This window comes from Monodelphis domestica, chromosome 4 (genome assembly GCF_027887165.1).
Source record: "Monodelphis domestica isolate mMonDom1 chromosome 4, mMonDom1.pri, whole genome shotgun sequence".
NCBI lineage: Eukaryota > Metazoa > Chordata > Mammalia > Didelphimorphia > Didelphidae > Monodelphis > Monodelphis domestica.
In genome coordinates this window covers 394,237,981-394,263,794 of record NC_077230.1, presented here as the reverse complement: position 1 = coordinate 394,263,794, position 25,814 = coordinate 394,237,981, and the positions used below count along the sequence as shown (strand labels likewise).

At 46.7% G+C, this 25,814-nt stretch overlaps 1 protein-coding gene across 1 annotated transcript in view; it reads left to right on the top strand.

The window, feature by feature from the left end:
- Positions 1–4,616: 4,616 nt before the first annotated feature.
- EFHD2 (EF-hand domain family member D2) overlaps positions 4,617–25,814 on the top strand; it is a 24,689-nt gene continuing 3,491 nt past the window's right edge. Inside the window, exons 1-3 of the mRNA XM_056825252.1 lie at positions 4,617–5,686; positions 22,671–22,818; positions 24,587–24,721. Of these exons, the coding sequence (XP_056681230.1) occupies positions 5,367–5,686; positions 22,671–22,818; positions 24,587–24,721 (603 nt within the window). The 5' untranslated portion in view covers positions 4,617–5,366. The remainder of the gene's footprint in view (positions 5,687–22,670; positions 22,819–24,586; positions 24,722–25,814) is intronic.

The following is a 25,814-nucleotide window of genomic DNA, read 5'->3' as shown; positions in this document are numbered from 1 at the left end:
GGGGCAGCTGGGTGGCTTATTGGATTGAGAGTCAGGCCTAAAGACAGAGGTCCTACGTTCAAATCTGGCCTCAGACACTTCCCAGCTGTGTGACCCTGGACAAGTCACTTGACCCTCATTGCCTAGCCCTCTTCTGCCTTGGAATCAATACACAGTATTGACTCCAAAATGGAAGGTAAGGGTTTAAAAAAGAGAGAGAGGGAACTTTGCAATTTCCCAAAGGCAATTCAGTCTATTTCCCTCCTCTAATTTCAATGTTTCCTACTTTCTGAAATCCACAGGAATTTTTAGTAAACTCATTGCTCAGAAGTTCACTCACAGTCGCCCCTTACATCTCTCCAATAATTCTGTGGCTCTGTACATTTTTAAATCATTTAAAATCAGTTCACAAATATTTGAGTACCTACAGAAGGGCAATGGAAACAAAATATGATTTTTTTACTCCAAAAACTAGTTTTTTAAATATTTTTTCTTAAGTTTAGAGTCCAGTTTGATCTGCCTAGATCAGAGGCTCTCAAGATTTCATCAGGGATCTGTCAAGTTAGTTGAGAAAAAATACATACATACACACAAATATATATATATATATATTTCAATATTGATTTCCCTTCTAATCTTGTGTATTTTTAATACATTTAAAAGTATCATTCTGACAAGTCTGTAGACATCACCAACCTAACAAAGGAGACCATGACACACAAAATAGATGAAGAATTCCTGGCCTAAATAAAAGGTTCTGACTAGGCTCTTTGTATATAAGCTGGCCCATTTGCAGATGGGCACCTTTCAGCCTAGGAGCATTAACAATCCCACAGTAAACACTGGAGGAAGGAAGGCAACATGGTCTATGTTGGAAACAGCACCAGATTTGGAGCCAAAGAACCATGATTCAAACCCTGACTCTGTTTTTGATGTTGTTATTATTCACTTATTTCTCAGGCATGTCTGGATCATTATGACCCCATTGGGGATTCTCTTGGCAGGTGACAGAACTGAGACAAACAGGGTGAAGTGGCTTGCCCAGAGTCACACAGCTAATAAGTGTCAGGCCAGATTAGAACTCAGCTTCAAAGATGAGTCTTCCTGACTCCAGTCCTGGAACTCTATCAACACCTTGATGTTTTACAACATATATAACCTTGGATAAGTTATTTAACCTCATAGGCCTCAGTTTCCTCATCTGTAAAATAAAGGAATTATATTCAATGACTTCTAAGGTCCTTTTAAGTTGTAGGTCTGTGATTTCTGTTCCTAGGATCCATCATAATTGGCTATTGCCACATAATACCAGCCAAGAATGACCTCCCAATTATCCCAAAGGGCTATTTAAAAATTCATACTCTTTTTAATCCAATAATATACTAGTCTGTATCCCAGAGAGATTTTTTAAAATGAGGGGGAAAGAACCCATTTATACAAAAATATTTATAGCAGCTCTTTTTGTGATGCAAAGAATTGGAAACTAAAGGGAGGTCCCTCCATTGGGGATTGGCTGAACAAAATGTGGCATATGATAGTGATGGAATACTATTGTGCTCTAAGGAATGATGAACAGAATGGTTTCAGAAAGAGCTGCAAAAACCTACATGAACTGATGCAGAGTGAAATAAGCAGAACCAGGAGAACATTGTACACTGTAACAGCAATATTGTGAAATGATGAAATGTGAAAGACTTTGCTATTAATAGCAATACAATGATCCAAGACAATTCTGAGGGACTTAAGACAAAGGATGCTCTCTATGTCCAGAGGAAGAATTGTGGGAGCAGAAATGCAGATGAAAGCAGATGATATTTCAATTGTTTATTTGGGTTTATGTTTGGGGTTTTGGTTTTATAAAATTACTCACTAGTGAAAATGAACAATATAGAAACAAGTTTTGAGTGATAATGTTGGTATAAACATGTATAACCCAGATCAAATTGCTTGCCAACACCAGGAGGGGGGAGGGAAGAGAAGGATGGAGATAAATTTGGTATATATCTTAAGAAGACATAGAAATTTGTTATGAAAAGTAATTGATATTTTTTTAAACAACCTCCTAGTGGAGTTGTGGCAAAATTGTGGCAAAATTAGTGCATTGCTGGTGGACTTGTGAATTGATCCAACCATTTTGGCAATTTGGAACTATGCCCAAAGGGTACTAAAAGACTGTCTTTGCTTTTATCCAGCCATAGCACTGCTGGGTTTGTACCCCAAAGAGATAATAAGGAAAAAGACTTGTACAAGAATACTCATAGCTGCGCTCTTTGTGGTGGCAAAAAATTGGAAAATGAGGGGATGTCCTTCGATTGGGGAATGGCTGAACACATTGTGGTATTTGCTGGTGATGGAATACTATTGCGCCCAAAGGAATAATGAACTGGAGGGATTCCATGTGAACTGGAACAACCTCCAGGAATTGATGCAGAGTGAGAGGAGCAGAACCAGGAGAACATTGTACACAGAGACAGATACACTGTGGCACAATTGAATGTAATGCACTTCTCTACTAGCATCAATGCAATGATCTAGGACAATTCTGAGGGACTTATGAGAAAGAATGCTATCCACATCCAGAGAAAGAACTGTGGGAGTAGAAACACAGAAGAAAAACATGGGATTGACCATATGGGTCAATAGGGATATGATTGCAGATGATAACTTTAAATGATCTCTGTTGCAAATATGAATAACATGGAAATAGGTTTGGAACTATGATAACATGTATAACCCAGTGGAATTGCTTGCCAGTTCAGAAAGGAGAGAGGGAAGAGGGGAGGGAAAGAACGTGAATCATGTAACCATGGAAAAAATATTCTAAATAAATAAGTTAATTTTCTAACGACCTCCTTAGGCAGTACATAAAATGTGCACTTGAAATAACCCACCATTTTTCATGCTTGGACAACCATGCTGGAACTTTTAAAGTTTTTTGGTCTTTTTGGACTTTTTTCTAGTTTGGTGGCATTAGAGGAAATTTTAGTAGGTAGGAGAGACAAAATCAGATTTGGGGAAGAGGAGATTGCTCTCCCAATCTTCCTGTCAGGCAAGGTTTGGGCAATCGGGATCCTTGAGTTGTGGGGTGCGGTGGCACGGAGGCAGGTGAGAGAAGCTTACCAGAGGGGAAGTTTATCAGGTTTGTAGCTGGAAAGACTATGTTTAGCTTGTATATCCTTGAGGGTTTAGGGCAGTATTTTGCACACAGCTGGTGCCTAGTAGATATCTGTTAATATGAGGCTTCTCTAGGTACATGGGATGGTGTAGGCAAGAGCAGCACACTCTGAGTGGCTGGGGTCAAGGTGTCATGGGTAAGGCATGGCCAAATGGGGAGGAAAAAGAGTAAAAGAAGAGCTAGGAAGACATTGGAGCCGTATCTGTAAGCTGTTAGTACACTAGCCCATGGCACCCTGGATGACCAGAGAATTTCAACAGAACACTACATCAGAGTAAAAATCATAAGTCCAGGGATGGAATGGATCTCAGAGGACACATAGTCCAATTCTTCTCATTTTACAGAGGAGGAAACTGAGGACTAGTGAGGTTAATTGATTTGTCTAAGGTTATATTCACAGCAACATCAGAGGTGTGATTTGAACCCAGGTCTTATGACTAGATCACAAGGGTTCTTTCCACTGTAGTATGGAGTGTGCCAGAGCTGGCTCCCTTCTGAAGAAGCTAACTGAAGAATTCTATGGCTTGGGAGCCAAATCTCAGTTTCAGCAACAACTGTCCCTAACAATATGGGGGAAATCATTCTCCTTTTTAGGGTCATGAATTTTTGAAGCCTGGATCCAATTTGACAAATAACAGGATGCTTTGGAGACAAAATAATGTGTGTGTGCCCATGTTCTTGTTATAACACCATCTGCCCCACCAGAACATTCTCTGCCCCTTTCTCCATGAATCGGGGAACATGTAAAATACAAAGGAAATAGAGTCACATCTGTCTTCAAGTATTTGAAGATTGTTCTTCTGGGCCCCAGAAGGCAAACCCTGGAGAACTGGGAGGAAGAAGCTATGGGAAGGCAGATTTAAGCTCTGTGTAACAAATGGACCACCTTGGAAGTTAATGGGGTCTTCCTTCTTGAAGTCTTCAGGCAAAGGGGTCAGGGGATGCTCGGGCTTAGCCGTTGAGGTCCCTTCCAAGTTCTGGTTGGCACAACACCTCTTTACCTAAACCGGAGGGCCTATACAGAGAGCACAGGAGTGGAGAAGGTGGCCACCACCACCACTGGTCCCCGACCCCCCATCCCAGACAGCATGCAGTTCATTCTCCAGGGTCCTCCATCCGTTGGCTGCAGCCTTGGGACAGAAATGGTTGCTTCCCCACTCCCATCACCTTTCACCCCCGGAATGGTAAGTGTCATTTTGGAGAAGATGCCAATTTCTGCCTCTAGCCCACCCAGGGCACCCCTCCCAGCTGTTCTTCCATCTTGACTCTCTTGGGAGAAGCCAGAAGCTCCTGCTGTGCCTGAGACCACGTTAGTGTCTCCCTGAGTATCCATCTCTTCCTCCACCTCTACCACGCCCCCCCCCCCCCTTTCCCGGATCCTGCAGTGAGAACCGCCTGACCGGTTGACATCAAGTCGTATCCATGGCAACGGACCGATGTCACAAACATAGGATGATGACTTCACTGCAGGGGATCCCGGGGAAGGAGGGAGAGAGGAAGGGGAACATAATTCGGGTCCAAGCTTTTGACCCTGTGCCCCCGCCCCCATCGCCCTCTGGGAAGCTGCTCAGGAGGATGGGAGTAGGAACTGAGGAGGAAGAACTACCCCTAATCCCCATTCGGTCACCCACCCCTCCCCATCCTCCCCTGCCTGCCTGGGTCCAGTTTGGCGGCTCAGCTTGGATGGTGTCTCCAACTTGCCTTGGGGGATGGGAGGGATTTGGAAAAGAAAGGTTTGGAACCCAAGACCTTGCCCCTGTGCCCTGGCAGAGAGGTCAGAGCCTTTGAAACCTCAGCCCGGCCACGGAATAAATAAATGATGACTATTTAAATAAATAAAACAACCTCCTCACCGCCCTCCCGAGCGGCTACTTCGGTGGGGCGGGGAGGAGGGAGGAGTGGGGCGGGGGGCGCCGGCTCGCTGCGCAGCCCCAAGTCCCACCTTAAGAGGCGGTGCCTAGCGCTGGGGAGTGTCAGGAAGAGGAAGAGGCTAAAGGGAGCGGAGCGGGATCCGGAGCGAACAAGCAAACGAGAGAGCCAGTGGCCGAGGCAGCAGCAGCGGCGGAGCAGCCAGTCCAGCACCGCGGCGCAGCACAGAGAGCAGCTCCGCGCCGCGCAAGCAGCCGCCCGCGCAACCCAGCGCCCCAGCCCAGTCCAGCCCAGCCCAGCAGCTCCGCGCGGCGGGGCTCGGCCAGACAGACCCCCGGCCACAATGGCCACCGACGAGCTGGCCACCAAACTGAACCGGAGGCTGCAGATCGAGGACGGCGGTGAGGGCTCCGATCACGAGCAGGGGCAGGAGCCTGGGCTCAACGGGGCCGCAGCCGGGCCAGGGCCCGGGGCGCCCGACGAGTCCGGGGACCCGCTGGCCAGCGCGGACTGCGAGCTCAGCGCCAAGCTGCAGCGGCGCGCCGACCTCAACCAGGGCATCGGCGAGCCCATGTCCCCCAGCCGCAGAATCTTCAATCCCTACACCGAGTTCAAGGAGTTCTCCAGGAAGCAGATCAAGGACATGGAGAAGATGTTCAAGCAGTGAGTGTGCCCCTTGAGCCCCACTCTCCGTCCCCTCCCCCCAACTCTCACACCAGGGACAGGTGCCTTCCCCCTCCCCCCCCCAGCCCTTCCTAGGAACAGAACCCTTGGGTTCATGGAATCCAGCTTCTCCGTTTTACAGACGGAGAAACTGAGGCCCAGACTTGCTCAATGTCCTCAATTTCTTTCTCATTCCCCACCATCCCCAAACCTTACCTTCAAACTCTGGCCGCAGCTGTGTGTCCTTTCTACGTGCCCCTCACCCCCACCCCACCCCAGAAACATCCATCCCTGTCTCCCGAAGACATATGAACCTTCCTCCTGGGCCCTCAGTCCTATCCCCAACCCCTACATCTTGCTTTCTGGGGGGAGGGGGCACACCAAACCCCCTTCCCCTTGGGACAGTAAAGGCTGAGGCCCCTTCAGACTCTTATCTTTTGCCCTGGCTCTATCCCATTCCCTCAGTGAGCCCCCACACACACACACACACACACTCTTCTCCCTCCCCTTTTCAGGCCTTGGCTGCCCAGCCTTCCAGAAGAAAGACAGTCAGGCCACAGCCAAAGAAAGTTCTCAGGGAATAGGGAGGCCAGCAGAGTGGGTATTGGCCGGAGACTACGCTTCTTGGGCCCTGGGGAGGGGCAAATGGCTTCTAGGAACATTGGCTGCAAAGAAAGGAATGGCCCAGGTGTTGAACTGTGGCCCACAAATGGGGGGGGGGCGGATTTCAGGTGGAGGGGAGAGGATTGGGGGCCATTGGGAAGCCCCAAGGAAAAAAGCCTCCAATCCAGACTCTTGAGCTGCTCAGCTAGGAGAAGTGCTGCAGTAAGGTTGTCAACTGTCTGGGTGCCAGGAGCAGGATGGGGGCAGCATCAGGAGCCTGTCTCTGTCAGTCACAAAGCCAGATCCCCAGCAAGCTGGGATCCTGTTCTGTTTCTTCAAATATTCTTCCCCCAGGCCTCCCCCTCCTCCAGATTTCACAATCTCACTACCTTAAGTCCCTTTTGCTTTTAACTCCTGATCCTGAATCTCTGACTTCATGATGAGACTGGGTGGTGTAGGACTACAGGAGTTGGGGTCAAGAGACCTCAGAATCCTGGCTCCACCTATGCCAGTTGCTTAGCTGGTTGTCTTTGGAGAATTCATCTTCCCTTTCTCTGTACCTCATTTTCCCCAATAAAAGTGGGGAGTGTAAGAGACCCAGAGTCTGAAGATCTGTATTCCTATCTCAGCTCCTCCCTTGACTAGCTATGTGACCTTGAGCAAGTCACTAGCCTTCTGGTGGGAGACTAAAAAGTGAGAAGATCTGGACCTGATGATAGTTCCAGCTCTGAGTCCTTTGATCCCATGATCCTTTTTATTTTTATACCTTTGAACCTACGTTCAGCCCCTGATTAGAAGAAAAGAATTTTACTCTCATTCTAGCTTTAGGAATCTTTCTACTAGGAGAGATTTCCACCTTGCCCTGTCCCCCCTTCTCATTGCTAGTCTCTCAGAAGAGTTTGAAGACAAGCTAAGACCTAGATCACCTTCAGGAGCTCTTGGGTGAATTTAAAGTACCTTAAGCCCAGTTCTCCCCATCCCAAAGTCTCCATGACTGCAAGAAAAGGGAGCGTGTATGTATGTTTTCCAGTGAGTACATTTTGGGGGGAGAGGGCCAGCCAGAACAACGTTTCCCAAACTGTTCCTACCCTCTGGTTCTGGAATGTGGAAGATCCATGGCCACCTCTTCTCTCAGAGCCTCCTCGAGCATTTAATTCCTGGAAGAGCTCAGCAAACATTTCCATGTACCACCAATGCTTTGGGTATCAGATTCTGTGTCCCTCAGTCAGAAAAAGCCCTGGGGTTCACTAAAACTGACTTAGCTCTCCTACTTCTAAGTCTTTTTCTCATCCCATCCAATTGGGGAGCAGGGTGTGGAGGGGCTCAGTGGATAAGAGAGCCAGGCCCAGAGATGGGAAGTCCTGGGTTCAAACCTGGCCTCAGACACTTCTTAGCTTTGTGACCCTGGGCAAGTCACTTAACCCCCATTGCCTAGCCCTGTTCTGCCTCAGAACCAAAACAGTATTAATTCTAAGATAGAAGATAAGGGTTAAAAAAAAAAAGCCCTAGGGTCAGAATTATAGGACCTAAGTTGTACCAAGTTGACCTTTTCTGGAAGATGAGGGGATCTAGATGAACTGCAAGGTCTTCTTTCGAATCAAAAGGCCATCTTCCCATAATTCCCTACAGCTTCACAGCTCATTTGCCCCATTTCATGCCCTGTAATAGGTGCCACACAGCCCTGCCCTAAATCCTTCCTATCCTTCCCTTCTTGGACAGGCCCTGAAGGACCCCCCAGGGGAACCTCCAACCTTTATATTCCCATCTAGAAAGCTCCTGCCCTCTCAGACATTGCTTTAACCTCTGCCCACCCCCAGCTGAGGGGAATTGACTGACCCTCTAGGCTCCCTAGTTGGAGGAAGAAATGATAGGAACTGGCCCTTCTAGGGAATGAACCCCAGACACATCTTGGGTTCTGGCGCAAGGAGAAAGCAAGCAGGTTTAGTATTCAAGGAAACAAGGCACTACTGTGCCAGCCCAGCCCAGCCATCCCCAGGCTGTTGAGCAGTCAGCCAGGCAGCTCCTGCTGAAGACAAAACCCCATTCTGTGCCTGACATTGAGGCCCAGAGAGCATCTTGGTCCCTCCCAGCCCACGGACCCTCCAAACACTCCCGCTGACCCCACCCAGGGGAGAGCTGGTTTCCTCCAGCCCCCTCACCCCGTTCTCCAACTAGAAGGGATGAGAACAAGCCTTAGAAGTAGGAGAGCTAAGTCGGTCTTCGTCTCCTCAGATTTTCAGTAAGAAAATTAGTCTAAGCTCCGTCCCAGCTCGGACATGCTCTTTCCTAGCTCTGTATCCTCTGATCCCAAGAGGCTTTCCCTAGGCAGATCTGCCTGGTGAGTTTAGGCCGACAAAGCAGAAGAATTGGCTTCCTCATGGAAGGTTTACCAGTTCCTTTGGGCTGTGCCTGACAGCAGTCACACTGTGTTCTCCTGATTTTTCTGGGGCTGTCAACTTCACAGGACCCCTAGATTTGGAGGCTAGTGACCTGGGTTCAAGTGGCTGGCTGACCTTCAGAAAGCCACTTCCCCCTCTGGGCTTGGGTTTCCTCATTTGTAAAATGAGGAGGTTAGACGACTAGGTGATCTCGAAGGTCTCTTCTAACGCTAAAGTCCTATGATCCTGATAATAATAAATAATAATGGCAACAGTAATAACTTCCACTTAATGGAGTGCTTTGAGGTTTGTACTCTTGATAATCCTGGAAGAGGAAGCAAACTTGCAAATAATCTCCTAAGGGCCCTTCCATGATAAAGAAAAAAAAAGGGTTGGAACCCAGGTTTCCTGGCTACTGGTCTGGACAGTACTTTCTACCACCCTATCCTGGGTCTCCCAGGCTAGTTAAGAAATTTCTCAGGCTCTGGCTAGAGGGACAGATGGTTCACTGGCTCCAGTCTGCCTCTCTCTTATCCCAAAATCATTTCCCTCCATCTCTCTACCCTTTTAAGAAATTATTCCATTTTCCCTTGCAACTCTCTTCTGATAAGAGAAATGAGCTTGGCCAAGGGAAGGAAGGAAATGGAAGCTGGGGCTCTACTACCTCTCCCCTGGGGTGCCTGGGGTCCCTTAACCAGTCAGTTGGGCTCCGTAAAGTGAGATGTCTGATCAGTGACAGCAAGTGTGTAATTCTGTCCCTGGATGTGCAATCAGAGGCCATTGCCCTAGTTCCTTAACTTGCCCTATCTCAGCCCTACCCTACTTCTGTCCCTGGGCCTTTGGCAGCCACTGGTCCTCTCTACACATTTCCCTTTCCTCTAGCCAAGCCTTCTTTCCTTTCACAAGCTCTTGAGGTCTCTGGCGTCACTGACCACCCCCATTTGTGGTATATCTCTCCAGATAGCTCCTTCAACTCCATGTTGTTGATCAGTTGTTTTTAGTCACATCCCACTCTTTGTGACTCCATTTGCGATTTTCTTGACAAAGATACTGGAGTATTTTGCCATTTCCTTCTCCATCTCATTTGACAGATAAGGAAACTGAGGCAAACAGGGTTAAGTAACTTGCCAGAGGGTCATATAGATATAGTAAGTGTCAGAGGCTGGATTTGAACTCAGGAAGATGAGTCTTCCTGACTCCAAGCCCAGCACACTTATCCTCTCTATTATCTAGCTGCCCCCCTTCAGCCCTACACTACTTCTTATTATAAATTATAAATTCTGAATCTTAAGGTTTTATAGTCTATTTTCCCCAGCATACATTGGTGAGGTAAGGAATACAAGGATCATGGTCCCTGATGAAGAAACTGAGGCTCAGAAAATTGAATGGAAAAAAGAAAGAAGAGAGAGAGAGAAAGAGAGGAAGGAAGGAAGGGAGGGAGGGAGGAAAGAGAGAGAAAAAGGAAAGTAAAGAAAGAAAGAGAGAAAGAGAGAGAAAGGAAGGAAGGAAGAAAAGAAAGAAAGAAAGAGAGAAAGAGAGAAAGGAAGGAAGGAAGAAAAGAAAGAAAGAAAGAAAGAAAGAAAGAAAGAAAGAAAGAAAGAAAGAAAGAAAGAAAGAAAGAAAGAAAGAAAGAAAGAAAGAAAGAAAGAAAGAAAGAAAGAAAGAAAGAAAGAGAAAGAGAAAGAAAGAGAAGAAAGGAAGAGAGAGAAAGGAAGAAAGAAAGAAAGAGAGAGAGAAAGAAAGAAAGAAAGAAAGAAAGAAAGAAAGAAAGAAAGAAAGAAAAAAAGAAAGAGAGAGAGAGAGAAAGAGAAGAAAGAAAGAGAAAGGAAGAAAGAAAGAAAGAAAGAAAGAAAGAAAGAAAGAAAGAAAGAAAGAAAGAAAGAAAGAAAGAAAGAAAGAAAGAAAGAAAGAAAGAAAGAAAGAAAGAAAGAAAGAAAAGAAAAGAAAGAGAGTGAGAGAGAAAGAGAAGAAAGAAAGAGAGAGAAAGGAAGAAAGAGAGAGAGAGAAAGGAAGAGAAAGAAAGAGAAAATTAGGTGACTTATGCAGTGTCATCCAGCTAGCCAGTGTAAGTATCAGAGTTGGGATTTGAACCCAGGCAGGTCCCCAATTGATCCCCATGGAACGTTCTCATCCCACTGTATTGTTGAGCTGTTCTGCTTCCCCCCTGGTCCCCCGTTCCTCTCTTTCTGCCCAGCAACTTCTGGTCTTCAGACTTCTCAACATTTTCCCAGGTGCCTTCTTCCCCCGCTACATAATCAGGATTTTCCTTGGGAAAGTACCCTCTGTACGTGTCGCTACCTTAATCCCTGTTTCTGTCAGCAGTCAGAGCTGCATGGGTCCCCAACCATCCTGCTGAGGTTAATGATGCCACTACCTCTTCCCAGAGACACCAGAACCTCTCTGGAAGGGGGCATGAAGGGTTGGTCAGCCTTCCCAAATCTAGTAGTTCAGCACCGACTCCTCAGAAACCCAAGGCTGATCACCAGCCATCTCCTACCACGTGGCGCACAGCACAAAACTCACAGCACAAAACCAGGAGAACTTTTTTGCACAGTAGAAAATCAATTCAGTCCTGCTGGAACATCCATGGCAGAGGTGTGTCTGCCTGGCTGAACGCTTCCCACCTATCACTCCAGAGTGTGTGAGGATGATTTTCTCCTGACGTGTGTGTGTTCACTCCCTTCTGTCACTGTCTCGGCTTCATCCATCCTTATCTGAGCTCAGCTTTCCCTCCCAGGCCTGGGGAGACTTCCGATTCTGGCTGTGGTTTGTACCTTCCTAATTTGCCCCCTGGTTGTTTCTTGGGACCTATTTCTCTTCTTCAGTTTGGTTGTGTAACGAGTAGATAACATCACAGGATGCCAGAGCTGGAAGAGCCATAAACCATAGAATGTCAGAGCTGGGAGAGACTTACTTAGAATATCAGAAGTGAGCAGGCCCTTTGGACACAAATGTCAGAGCTGGGGGTGCCCTTAGGACATAGAATGTCAGCTAGGGAAAAGCCTTAAAATATAAAGTATCAGAGCTAGAAAGGAGCTTAGAATAGAAAACATCAGAGGTTAAGAAACCTTAGAACATGGAATATAAACTTAACAGGAAAATTAGAGCTGGGCAAGACTTTAGACACCATCTACCAACCCTCTCATTTTATAGCTAAGGAAACTGAGGCCCAGAAATATGGAATGATTTCTCTTATATCATGTAGTTACAAAAAGCTTTTTTTCCTTCCCCCTCTGCTAGTCACAAAGCCTTCTAGGGCAGGGTTGAGCCATCCTATGTTAGGGATCTGGGCCTAAATTTCTAAAGTCACAACTCTTCCTCTAGCAGAGGCAGAGGAAGTGGTTTCTCTGACGTCTGCCCCAGTTCAAGGAAGTAAGGCCATTTGGTCATTTGCTTGCTCAGCACAGGTCAACCTCCCCACACACCCCCAGCTGCACAAGGGGCTCCCACTCAACTGGCTTTTCATTTTCAAATTATAAAACATGTTTCCCCAAAATCGAGTACAACCAGGTATCCCTGAGCCCCTGTGGGACTATACATTTGGACCCAGCACTGGCCTTGACGCTTCATCCTCTAAGTTGGCAGCTAGGGGGTCACTGAGCTTGGAATAAGGAAGACCTGAGCTCCTAGACCTCAGATACTTCCTAGCTGTATGACCCTAGGCAAGTCATTTAACCTCTTTTAGCCTCAGTTTCTTCATCTGTAAAATGAAGGGGGTTGGATTCAATGGCCCCTGAGTTCCCTTCCAGCTCTAGATTTGGATCTGATGACCAGTGTAGATACCAAGGCTAGGAGAGAAATTAAGTGAGTTGCCCAACTTGGAAAGAATAAAAAGTGGGATTCAATTCCAGAACCATTTTTCTGCTTACTGGTTTTTATTCTAGGATCTGCCCAGAGTTCACTTTCTTATTCCCGGCTCTTTCTTCCATCACAGTGATGGAAGAGTCAGAAATCCCATTTTAAAAGGTCTCAGGTAGCCTTACCCCCAGCTCTTAACTCCTGCCTGAGTCCTCCCTGGCTGTACCTTTTACCACCAACCCTTGGGACCAGTGAGCCAGCCACAGAAGAAGGGGAGACCAGTACCCACAGAGCAAGCTGGGAGGAGAATCAAGGGCTGCTAAAAAGAGAGATTGTTCTCTCCCCTTTGCTGAGTGAGGGGGCTAAGCCAGAACCAAATCTAAGAACCCTCTCATTGGTCCCAGCCCTGCCCCTGCCCTTGGCCTCTTGCCTGACGTCGGTGCCTGGACCACTGATCCCACTTGTGCTCCTCTCAGTCACCACTCAGTTCAGGCTACACGTGTGAGTGTACCAAACACACAAGGTGAGACAGCTGCTCTCTCCTTCCTTACTCGGACCCTGTACAAAGTATCATGCTGATTTCCGGTTATCATGTTGTCATAAGATCATTGATAACTTGGAGCCCATCCAGAGAAAGTGAGGAGCCTAGAGATGGTGTCCTAGAAGGATTCCATGAAAGAACTGGGGATACTGAGCTTGAAGAAGAAAACAGTACATGGAGAAGGACACCAGAGGGTTTCTTCAAATATTTGATGGACTGACTAGCAGGAGAGGTAGCACGCTTTTTTCTCCTTGGCCCCAAAGGGTAGACTTAGGAGTACTGAGGTGAGACGAAGGATGAGGAAAAATCAGAGGCAAATTTCAGGTCAACGGAAGGGGAAAATTCATTCATTTCCTGATAATGTGGGCTATCCCAAGTAAGATGAATGACTTTGCAAGATCACTGCAAGGTTTTTCTTTCTCTGTATATGTTTGGGCAAAGGGGAAATGAACTCATTTCAGGCATCAATGGGTGATGATGAGCTATGAAAGGATTTATGTGTATATATATATATAGGAATTTTATAGGAAACTGAAGCAGACAGACACTAAATGACTTGTCCTGAGTCACAGGGCTACTTGGTATCTGTGATAAGATTTAATTCAAGGTCTTTCTGATTCCAAAGCAAGTATGCTCATACAAGGGATTATTGTTCAGGTGGAGAAGTTGGACTAATTATGGCTTGAGCTGTGGGGCTGACTCTGTGACTCACCAGTGTGTCCCCAGGAAGTTATAAAAACTTCCCCCCACCCCCATGCCCTGCCCTGACTGATTCCAGGACAGAGCTGATGTCAAAATTCATCCCATGTAGCTGAGCTGGAGGAAGTGGTGAGTGGTTGGGCAATCCCCACATGAGTCCTACTGGGGGGCCGAAAGAGAGGAAGAAGGAATCGATACTGATCATCTGGGGAGCTCTTAATATCAGACAGTTTCTTTTTTTTATTTGCTAGCACCCAGCACTGTACCTGGAATATATACATATATATAGCAGGCTCTTAATAAATCCTTATTGAATGGATGGATGGATGAATGAATGAATGAATGAATGAATAGTAGAGTTCTAGACCAGGAGGCAGGAAACTGTCATTCAAATTCAGGTCTGCCATTAATAAGGTCTATAAGCCCTGGACAAGTGGCTTTCTGACTCTAACCTGATGTCCTCACTTTTTTCTAAGGGAACTAGACCTAACGATCTCCATGGTTCTTTCCAACTTCATTCTACCTTCCAAGACCTAAGTTCTGACGTTTTCTATTCTAGGGGCCCTTCCAGCTCTGGCGCGCTGTGTTCTAAGAGCTCCCCTAGCGCTATCCTTCTGTGTTCTCTGAGCCCTCCCAACTCTGCCATTCTCTGTTTTAGGGGACCTCTCAGACCTGACATCCTGTGATCTAAGGGTCCTCTCCGCTCTGCTTTTCTACTGTTCCACAATTTTAGGGTTCTAGTTATGCTGTTCTATTATGGGCATGACTTTTAGCCCTCACCGTGGGACCCAAATCTTTACTAGGTCTCAGTTTTCCCCATCTTGGAAATGGTGAGTGGCAACTGAATTCAGCGAGGGCAGGCTCTAAGGTGAAGCTGAGCCATGAGGGAGGGTGGAGGGAGTCACGGGATAGGAGTGAGTCACAAACTCCAGTCCAGCCCCGATGGAGAGAATGGCTCTAGCAGGTGGGAAGTGAGCCCCCTCTCCTTGCTCTGGCCACCAGCGTTCCACCGCGGAGCAGCTGGGGCGGAGAGGCGGACTGATCCCTTCCTGACCGCCCCCCCGCCCCAGCACATGCCCCAGCCTGGGATCTCTACGCTAGCAGAGCTGGAGTGGCAGCGGCGCCACGTCTTTGCCTGGGGCTGGAAGGAGTTGTGCCGAGGGGATGGGGGTGGGACTTAGCCTGAATGCAAAGGCTACATGTGTGATTCGTGAGCTGTTCCAATGGGAGGGGAGGGGGAGAGGATTGATTTTGTCACTGGGCATCCGGGCCTCTGCAGCTGCCGAGTCTTTCCCTGGATGAGCTATTCAGAGAGAGGCAGGCAGGAATGTAGGCATGATGCCATGGTCTCGCAGACTCGCCGATTGATAAAGGTGCTGAGCCTCAAGCCCGGATGCTTTGTTGCTAATGGGGCCCGGGATGGATTGGCCCTGCAAAACTAGCTGGGCTGAGGGCCCCAGGCCTCCGCCTTCTCCCTCTCTGCAAATGAATAAGCCTCCGATCCCTTCCCTGGGGCTGGAGGAGGGGGGGGGGGGATGGGGAGAAAGATCCTGGAGAGGAGAAAATCCCTGCCCAAGGTTTCAGCGTGTGACCTTGGGCAAGTCACTGGGCCTCAGTCTCCTCACCTTCAGAGTGGATGGGGTTGCCTAGATGGCCTCTAAGGAACCTTCCCAACCCTAAAATTCTCAGTTCTAAGCTCCCTCCCAGCTCTGACATTCTCTGTTCTAAGGTCTCTCCCAGCTCTGACATTCCCTGTTCTAAGGTCTCTCCCAGCTCTGACAGTCTCTGTTCTAAGGTCTCTCCCAGCTCTGATATTTTGTGTTCTAAACTCTTTCCCAGCTCTGACATTCTCTGTTCTAAGGACTTTCCCAGCTCTGACATTCTGTTATAAGCTCCCTCCCAGCTCTCATATTCTCTGTTCTAAGCTCCCTCCCAGTTCTGACATTCTCTGTTCTAAGCTCTCTCCCAGCTCTGACATTCTCTATTCTAAGGTTTCTCCCAGCTCTGACATCCTCTGTTCTAAGGTCTCTCCCAGCTCTGACATTCTCTATTCTAAGGTCTCTCCCAGCTCTGATATTTTGTGTTCTAAACTCTTCCCCAGTTCTGACCTTCTCTGTTCTAAGATCTCTCCCAGCTCTGACATTCTCTGTTCTAAAGTCTCTCCCAGCTCTGACATTCTCTGCTCTAAGGTCTCTCCCAGCTCTGACATTCTCTGTTCTAAGGTCTCTCACAGCTCTGACATTCTCTGTTCTAAGGTCTCTCCCAGCTCTGACATTCTCTGTTCTAAGGTCTCTCCCAGCTCTGACAGTCTCTGTTCTAAGGTCTCTCCCAGCTCTGATATTTTGTGTTCTAAACTCTTTCCCAGCTCTGACATTCTCTGTTCTAAGGACTTTCCCAGCTCTGACATTCTGTTATAAGCTCCCTCCCAGCTCTCATAGTCTCTGTTCTAAGTTCCCTCCCGGCTCTGACAGTTGTTCTTCTAAGCCCCTTCCCAGCTGATACTCAAATATTCAATCTCCAGTCACATGAAATTAGTGAGCCACATATGGGCATAGCACCCACGTCTTTGGGGAGATGGAGACCAGAGCAGGGCTCAACTACCCCAGAAGGCTTCTTTCCACTGCTTCCCTCCCCCACCTCCCAACTAACTGCCCCCAGCCCAGCTATCGCCATGAACTCTTCCAGAGGCAGATAGGATTAGATGAAGGAAGAAGCAGAACACAGAGCTGAGAAGGAGCTCCCAGGCAAGCAAATGTTTGAGATCATTTGTCCTGTTGCCAGCTGTATTCCCGCCTTCAGAATTGCTCCCTGCTGACGTTTGGGCTGGCAGAAGTCATCCTGCTGCTCAGAGACACAGAGGGCTGGGAGGGAACTCTTGCTTATCCAACAGCAGGCATTGAACTGAAAAACTGAAGGAAAGGAAATGAGGTCTCTGGAAGCCCAGAGGCTTCTGGCAGACCAGACCTTAGGATGGAATGTCCACCCACTGCTCTTCCCTGCCCCTGCCTGAGATAGGTTACCCTGGGCACAGACCCCACCGCCCTCAGGGGAAGCCCAGCTCTAGCTCAAGATGATTTTACCCACCATGGACCCACAGCATCCGAGTTGTTGTTCAGTCATTTCATCTTACCCAATTCTTTGTGACCCTATTTGGGGTTTTCTGGGCAGAGACACTGGAGTAGTTTGCCATTTCCTTCTCTATTTTACAGCTGAGGAAACTGAGGCAAACAGAGGGAAGTGACTTGCCCAGGGTCACACAGCTAATAAGTATCTGAGGCCAGATTTTATCCTGACTCCAGGCCAGCACTCTATCCACTTTACCATTTACCTGCCCCTTGGGCAGAATCTATTACTAATGAGGACAAACTCCAACCTCCCACTTGGACAGTGCTCACATTTTACCCAGCCCTCTCAATTCATTCAGTAGACATTAAGCATCCATTAAGGATTGAACATATAAAGATAAAAATGAAACAGTTGCTTTCTGAAACAAGTTGCTATTCTATTATCTCTCAACCACTCTGTGAGTTACATAGTAGAAACCCCATTTCACAGAAGAGAAAGCTGAGGTGCGGGTTAGGGAACATCTTCATCACACAGCTAGGTTTAGATTCAAGACCTAAATCCAGTTCTGAACCATATGACCTAAAGTCCAAAATCATAGATTATAAAGCCAGGAAGGACCCTAGAAATCATATAGTTCAGCTTCCTTGTTTTACTGATGAAAAGAGAACCAGCAAAGATTAAATCACTTGCCTGTGGTCACACCCAGAGACAGAGAAAGAAAGAAAGAAAGAAAGAAAGAAAGAAAGAAAGAAAGAAAGAAAGAAAGAAAGAAAGAAAGAAAGAAAGAAAGAAAGAAAGAAAGAAAGAAAGAAAGAAAGAGAGAGAGAGAAGGAAGGAGGGAGGGAGGGATGGATGGATGGATAGATAGAGGGATACATAGATAGAGGGATGGATAGATATATAGGACAGATATTTAGATACATGAATGGATGGAAAGATGAATTGATAGATGGACAGACAGATAGATGATGGATAGATGAATAGATAGATAATGGATAGATGGATGGATAGATAAATAGATAGACAGACAGACAGACAGGTAGGAATTAGCATCTCCTTTTTTACCCTGGCACACATCTCACTGCCTTCAGTATTGGCTCTCCAGCCACTTCTGGTGCCATTCAGTTCTCCAAACAATATGGAGTGCCTACTATGTGCAAAGCACTGCACTATATGCACAGGCTTCAAAGAAAAGACATGGCCACCACCTGACATTGGCTGATCAGAAACACCTGGCCCACCTTTCGCTCCGCAGGGCTCTGGCAACCCAGTCTCCCCCACCCTCTCCTGGTTTTCAGGCACATAAAAGATCAATTCCACTGGCAGCCCCTGCTATTGGCATCACTGGCCCATCTGTGGCCTGCTCCAAGGCATTCAGTTCTTTAATCACGTCTGTCAGGCCATTCACCCTGTGGCCAGGGCCCTCGGGACCTACAGCGGAACCACAGAGTAATTGATTGGAGGCTTATTGACTTTGAGCTGCCTACAGCCTGACCTGGCAGGAGAGCAGCTCCAGAGAAATCAGTGATCCTGGGGGCCCACACTTCCTCCACTGTGGGCTCTCCTCCAGAGCACCTGATGAAACTGAGCTCTTCATGTCCCCACATCCTAGAATCACAGAACACTGACGTAGAGATGATATTCCTGAAGTGCTTGGCACAGTGCCTGACCTATAGTAAGGCAATGTATAAATGCTTATTCTCTTCCCCCCTCCAACTAGTACTTAAAGTGGCCTTAGAAAACAAAATGTCAGAGCTGGGAGGTACCTTAGAACATAAAATATCAGAGTTGGGAGGAGAGGAACCTTAGAACAAAGAGTGTCAGAGCCCAGAGGGGTCTTAGAACACAAAATATTAGAGCTGAAGGGCAGCTAGGTGGCTTAGTGGACACAGAGCCAAGCCTGGGGATAGGAGATCCTGAATTCAAATCTGGCCTTGATAGCTCTGTGACCCTGGGCAAGTCACTTGACTCCAACTGCCTAGCCCTTACTGCTCTTCTGCCTTATACTATATTAATTCTAAGACAGAAGGAAAGGGGATAGATAGATGATGGATGGATGGATGGATGGATGGATGGATAGATAGATAGATAGATAGATAGATAGATAGATAGATAGATAGATAGCAGATAAAGTTGGATGGATGGATAAACTGATGGAAAGATAGAGATAGACAGATGGATGGATAAATAGAATGATAGAGATAGATGGAGGGATGGAAGGATAGAGATGGGTGGAAGGATGGATGGATAGAGAGATAGATTGATAGATAGATGGAGACGGATGATAGAGATGGATAAACAGATATGATGGATAGATAGATGAGAGAGATAAATGACAGATGGATGGACAACTATACATATATGTGTATATATCAGAACTGGGAGAAAAGGATCCTTAGAATATAGAATATCAGTGAGGAGGGACTTCAGAGATGGTCAGTTGAAAGGGTTCTTAGTACACAGAATCTCAGAGCTGGGAGGAGAGGACCCTTAGTACAAAGTACAAAGAATGTCAGAACTGAGAGCAAACTAGAACAAAGAATTTGAAGACTAGAAGGGACTGTAGAAATGAGAATATTGGCTTGGTTTTACAGATCGATCATCCATCCAGTCCAGCTCTCTCTGATTTGTCTTGCCTTCTCTGAGAATTAGGCCATGGGTGGTTTCAGAATGGTCTTGTACTCAGGCAAAGAAATGACTTGAGATGGCATTTTCAGCCCATAGTATATAGAATTAGAAGGAATGTAACACATTATCTGGTCCAATCTCAATTTACAGATGAGGAAACTGAGGCTCCAAGGGTGTCCAAGATTGCCCAGTTCTGCCCTTTCCATTCTTACCAGATTGCCTCCTGGGTGGTTTTGTTATTTCTGGCCTTTACTCTTCTAAACTAAGGCTTCTGGGGAGACCAAGAAGAAGATGGAGAGTAGACCTCAGGAACTTCTGGTTTTCTGACCAGCCTAAGTCCTACCACCTTCCAGCACCATGACCACATCCTCTACGCTCCTCTCTCCCCTCCCTCCACTAACATATCTGTTTATAAAGAGGTTGGTTTACACTTTGCTTTCTCAGCAGCTCCTATCACCCACCCCCTTCTGTATCATCTCTCTCTTTCTCTCTCCCAATCCCCTCTCTTGTCTCTTCATCTCCCTTGTCTCTGACTCTGTCATCTCTCTTATTTCTCCCTTGTCTCTTTCTTGTTTCATCTCTGTCTCTCTCACTCTCCACTCTACCTTCAGAAAGGCCTTGAAGATGTATCCTTGCCTTTGAGATAGATTCTCTTCCCTTTCTCAAGACCACTTCAGATTGACTCGGGATGTGATGTCCACCTTGGCCCTGCCCCTCACTGAAGCTCACAGCACTTATTGCCAAAAAAGGGACCTCATCTTATAAGATGAGGAAACATATACAGAGAGGGGGAAGTGACTTATTTGTGGCCACCCAGATGACAAGGTAGGAGAGTCAGGATTCAAGTCCAGGTCCTCACCCCCAAATCTAGTGTTCTTTCTCCTAAACATGTTTGCCCCGGTCCTTGGTTTGCTGGTGGACAGAAGGATCTACATAATTCTCCTCTGTCTGCCAAATGGAGGCACAATTAGAGAGAGTTCAAGGGAGTGGCTGATTTACAGCAGCTTGGCACTATGCCCACATTCCTACCCAACTCTCTCCAAATAGTTCACCCAGGAAATCACACAGCAGCAGCGGAAGCCTGGTTGTCCAAAAATAAAATCAGCTGCTCCTTGGGTCAGTTGCTTCAATTTCCATGAGCCTTGAGTTCTCTTTTGTACTGAGTTTTGGTCTAGATGGTCTTTAAGGGGCCTCCCAGCTCTGTCATTCTCTGTTCTAAGGTCTCTCCCAGCTCTGACATTCTCTGTTCTAAGGTCTCTCCCAGCTCTGACATTCTCTGTTCTAAGGTCTCTCCCAACTCTGACATTCTCTGTTCTAAGGTCTCTCCCAGCTCTGACATTCTCTGTTCTAAGGTCTCTCCCAGCTCTGACATTCTCTGTTCTAAAGTCTCTCCCAACTCTGACATTCTCTGTTCTAAGGTCTCTCCCACCTCTGACAGTCTCTGTTCTAAGCTCTTTCCCAGCTCTGACATTCTCTGTTCTAAGCTCCCTCCCAGCTCTGACATTCTCTGCTCTAAGGTCTCTCCCAGCTCTGACATTCTCTGTTCTAAGCTCTCTCCCAGCTCTGACATTCTCTGCTCTAAGATCTCTCCCAGCTCTGACATTCTGGGTTCCAAGGGTTCCTCCCAGCTCTCTAAATGTTGGGTCATTCCAGCTGTCACATTGTGGCAGATGCACCCCAGGCCTGGAAGGGTCCCCTGACTGAAGCCCCCAGGCTTCTCTAGAATGGCAGCTGTTGTTATCAGATATCCAGCCCCAGGCTGAGAGGGGTTTGCCTGACTGATAAGCAGGAGGCCTGTGCACATTTTAGCAAGCCTGTGTCCCCACCTACTACTGTGTGATATGCCCTTGGCCCTCCCTGCTCATTGCCCCAGGCTCCAGCACAGCTGCTGGGGAGGGTCCTAGAAGCCAGGGAGAGGCCTCTTGTGAGCAGGGTCTGTTTCCCAAATGCCTTTTGGGAGAAAACCAGCTGAGAGTGCCCTGAATACCCTTTCCCTCCCAGAGCAGAGGGGCAGGGTCTAGCTTCTACAGAGCAGTAATGGAACAAAAAAGGTAGAGGGGGAAAGTAGAATTACTATTATTTCTGCAGAAAGGAAGAATTAGTCTGCAGAAAACTGAAGACAGTCCTTTTAAGTTAAATTCTCTGGCCTTTTTATGTACTCCTACTGTGTGCCAGGCACTGGGCTGAATACTAAGGGCTATAAAGACAGAAACTAAACAGCCCCTGCCCTCAAGGAGATTACATTTTGCAAGAGGGATAAAATGTATTTCTGGTGGTATCATCCTTTGGCAAAGAAGCTACAGAGCTGTGGCTCTGTCCTTTGTAATAAAAGCAGAGGTGCTGACTATTGTACTCAAAATGGGCAGTGTCAGAAAATTGCTAAGAATCCTGGGAAAGGGGATAGAGACTGGGCATGTCTAAAATGCCTGGCTCCCATGGACTCCTGGGTCATTCTCCCAGCTTCCCATAAACTGCCCTTCCCCTCTTGTCTGCAAGGTCAGGCCTCTTTTCTCCTCAGAGTAGAGACAGTGGACTGTCATGGAAAGTGGGCTGACTGTTGGAAAACCTGAGTTGTCTTGGGAAAATCATTTCCCAACTACCAGACCTCAATTTACTTATCTGTAAAATGAGGTTGGATCTAAAGATCTCCAGATTCCTTCCAACTTGACATTTTATATTCTCAATTCTACATTCTCAGATTTTCTTTGACTCTGAAGTTCTCTTTTCTTCTAAAACATCCTCTAACTCTGACATTCCATGTTCTAAATTCCCTCCCTTCTCTGACATTCTGTGTTCTTACAGTCCTTCTAGATCTGACATTCTGGGTTCTAAGTGTCCTCCCAGCTCCAACATTCTGTGTTCCTAGATCCCATCCCACTTGATATTCTGGGTTCTAAGGGTCCTCCCAGCTCTGATATTCTGGGTTCTAAGAGCCTTTCTAGATCTGATATTATGGGTTTTAAGAGCCTTCCTAGAGCTGTCATTATGAGTTCTACGGGTCCTCCCAACTCTGACATTCTATGTTCTAAGAGCCTTCCTAAATCCGACATTCTGGGTTCTAAGGTCCCTTCCAACTCTGACACTTCTAAGGGCTCTTCCCACTCTGATAGTCAGTAGTTTTATGAGTGAGTAATTAGTTGTTCAGTGTGAATCTAATCGCCTCTAATGTTTTCCCTAATCCCTGGAGCAAACCCATGCTAACTGATGGAGTTTGGGGGGCAGGGATTCCCCCAATCCTCACTCTCACTTTGCCTGTCTGCACCTTGCCCAGGTATGATGCTGGCCGAGATGGTTTCATAGACCTGATGGAACTGAAGCTCATGATGGAGAAGCTTGAAGCTCCCCAGACACACCTGGGTCTGAAAAACATGATTAAAGAAGTAGACGAGGATCTCGACAACAAATTGAGCTTCCGGGAGGTGAGGTGGGCAGGGATCATCACTGATGCTTGGGTGGGCATGGGAAGTCCGATGGGGAATCAGGAGATGGGCAGAGCCTGTTATTCAGAATCAGGGCTTAGAGGTCTATTTGGCATTATAATGCCTGGTCTGGATTCATATAGAGTAGGGGCCACAAAATGAAGGTATAGGACAGGGGAGGGGAGGCTTCCCCTGCCTCTTGGCCTCAGTTTACTCACCAATAAAATGGATGTTAACTTGACTGACGGTAGTCTTAAGAAATGTCTTGTTCAATTTCCTGGCTTAGACTGTAAGTTTCCTAGTAGATGGTAAGCTTGTTGTGGTCCAGGTGACATATTAAATTAGAATTTTCATATTCTCCTTCTTTGTAGGACCTTCTGCCCAGGCTTATGTAGTCAGGTGTTTTACTCATGCAATGAGTGTTTACTGAACACCTACTATGTGCCCAAACCTGGACACTGTGGGAGAATACAGAGAAAACCCTCCCTGGCCTCATGTTTCTTACCATCTATTTGGGGAGATAAGACTCAAATACATGGGGAAAGTTCCTTTAGTTAAATATTAAGTGTGTGCTATTTGTAAGAGGATGTATGCCAGGGCTATAAAATCTTACATTCTTTTTTGTTCAGTGGGTAGAAAGTGAGGTGAAGATGTATGTAAATAAGGGAAGAGACATCATGGGACACTGGAAAGAGACCTGGCTGTGGAGTCTCAGAACCTGTATTCAAATCATGCCTCTGTCATTCACTAGTAATATGATCTCAGGCAAATCACTATGTCTCTGGGATTCAGTTTTCTTATCTGCAAAATGATAGGGTTAGACTAAATGATAGCATAATGTATGTGGCAAATAGAGGTCTAAAAGTGGAGTCAAGAAGACTTGGATGCAAATCCCACCTCACACATTTAGTTCTGTTACTTTTTGAAGGTTCAGATAGTTCACTTCTCTGGACTTTGTTGTTCTTCTCTGTAAAATGTCAAAGCTCAGAGGGGACGTAGATCCCTTTGTGCCCAGAATGTCCAAACTGGAGGATCCTTAGAACCCAGAATGTCAGAGCTGGGAGGGACCTTAGAACAGAGAATGTCAGAGCTGGGAGAGACCTTAGAACAGAGAATGTCAGAGCTGGGAGAGACCTTAGAACAGAGAATGTCAGACCTGGGAGAGACCTTAGAACAGAGAATGTCAGAGCTGGAAGAGACCTTAGAACCCAGAATGTCAGAGCTGGGAGAGAGCTTAGAACAGAGAATGTCAGAGCTGGGAGGGCCTTAGAATAGAGAATGTCAGAGCTGGGAGAGACCTTAGAACAGAGAATGTCAGAGCTGGGAGAGACCTTAGAACAGAGAATGTCAGAGCCTGGAGAGAGCTTAGAACAGAGAATGTCAGAGCTGGGAGGGCCTTAGAATAGAGAATGTCAGAGCTGGGAGAGACCTTAGGACACAATGTCAGAACTTAGAGACTATCTAGACCCACTCTCTCATTTTAGAAGTGTGGAAACTGAGGTCTCGAGCCATGATGTGTTCCAAGTCACATACCTAAGTCAGTGGCTAAGTGGAGACTAGGACAGAGACCTAGACCCAGAGATGGTCAAGGAAGTTGTCTTTCTCCCCTGAGGGAGATTAACAAACTCTAGGAAGTCCCATCTTCAAACAGCCTGATTTTTCCATGTAAAAGGATCCCCCAAGCTGAAGTAAGTGGGGCAACAGGCAAAGGACAGAGCCCCAAAACCCAAGGCTTTCTGACAACTTGAACTTTCTTGTTTCCTTGTAGTTCCTCCTAATTTTCCGGAAAGCGGCAGCAGGGGAGCTCCAGGAGGACAGCGGACTTCATGTTCTCGCCCAGCGCTCTGAAATTGATGTCTCAACAGAAGGAGTTAAAGGAGCCAAGAACTTTTTTGAGGCCAAAGTAAGGCAAACAGAAGGGTATTTGGAGTTTGGTGCCCCTGGCAGAGGTGTGGTGTCTTCCTTATTGGGGGGGTGAGGGCAGTGGCAGCTGCATGGGAGGACTCTGGACTCTGGAATTTTCCCTCTTGGGTTTGCTGCCTCCTTCCTCACTGACACATCAGAACCAGACTGCCATGAGTCAGAGGCCACTAAAAGCTCCTAATTTTAGGCCCATCATGACAGTCCATCCCCGCTCTCTTTCAGCTCTCCTCTTCTCCCTTGGCTTCTATCATGCAACTAAATGAATTCCTTCCATAGGTTCCTCCCCTCCATCACCCCAAACTCTCAAATAAATATACTTCTGTACCTTCTACTTCTATAAAGATGAAAATCTCTGCCTTGGAAAGAGGACTATATTTAGAATCAGGATCTTTGGGTGTGAATCAAAGCTCTACTATTTGTTGGTTTTGTGACCTCTAGAAAGTTGTGTCTTCCTTCTAAACCTCAGTTTCCCCTTTTATAAAATGAAGGACTTGAACTAAGGGATCTGTAAGGTCCCTTCCAGTAGTCCCTTCCTCTGTCCGAAGGAAGTGTTAGTAAAAAGTTCCACACTCTGAAGTCAGGAGCCCTGGACTCAATTTCTAACTCTGACTTGAGCTGTGAGACCCTAGTCAAGTTAATTCATTTTCTGAGTTTCTGGTTCCCCATTTGTAGCATAGATGTGATAGTATTTCATAACCTATCTTCCAGGGCTATGATGAGGAAAGAAGACTGGAAAATTAAGAGGGAGCTAGATTAGGAAGGGCTTTGAACACCAGTCCACTGGGATGGAGTGAGTAACATGGTCAGACCTGGATAGTAGTATCACCATTTTATAGATGGGGAAACCAAGGCCCGAGAAACTAAAGTTACTCTGGATCATATATTAACCTAAGTGTCAGAACCAGGGTTTGAACTTGGATCTCTTCTAACTCCAAAGCCACATTTCTTTCCATTATCCATGGTAGAAACTGACCAGTCATAGATAAATAGATAGTAGGTGGATGGATGGATAGATGAATGAATGAAGAGATAGATAATTAGATAGACAGAAAGATGAATGGACCAAAGAACAG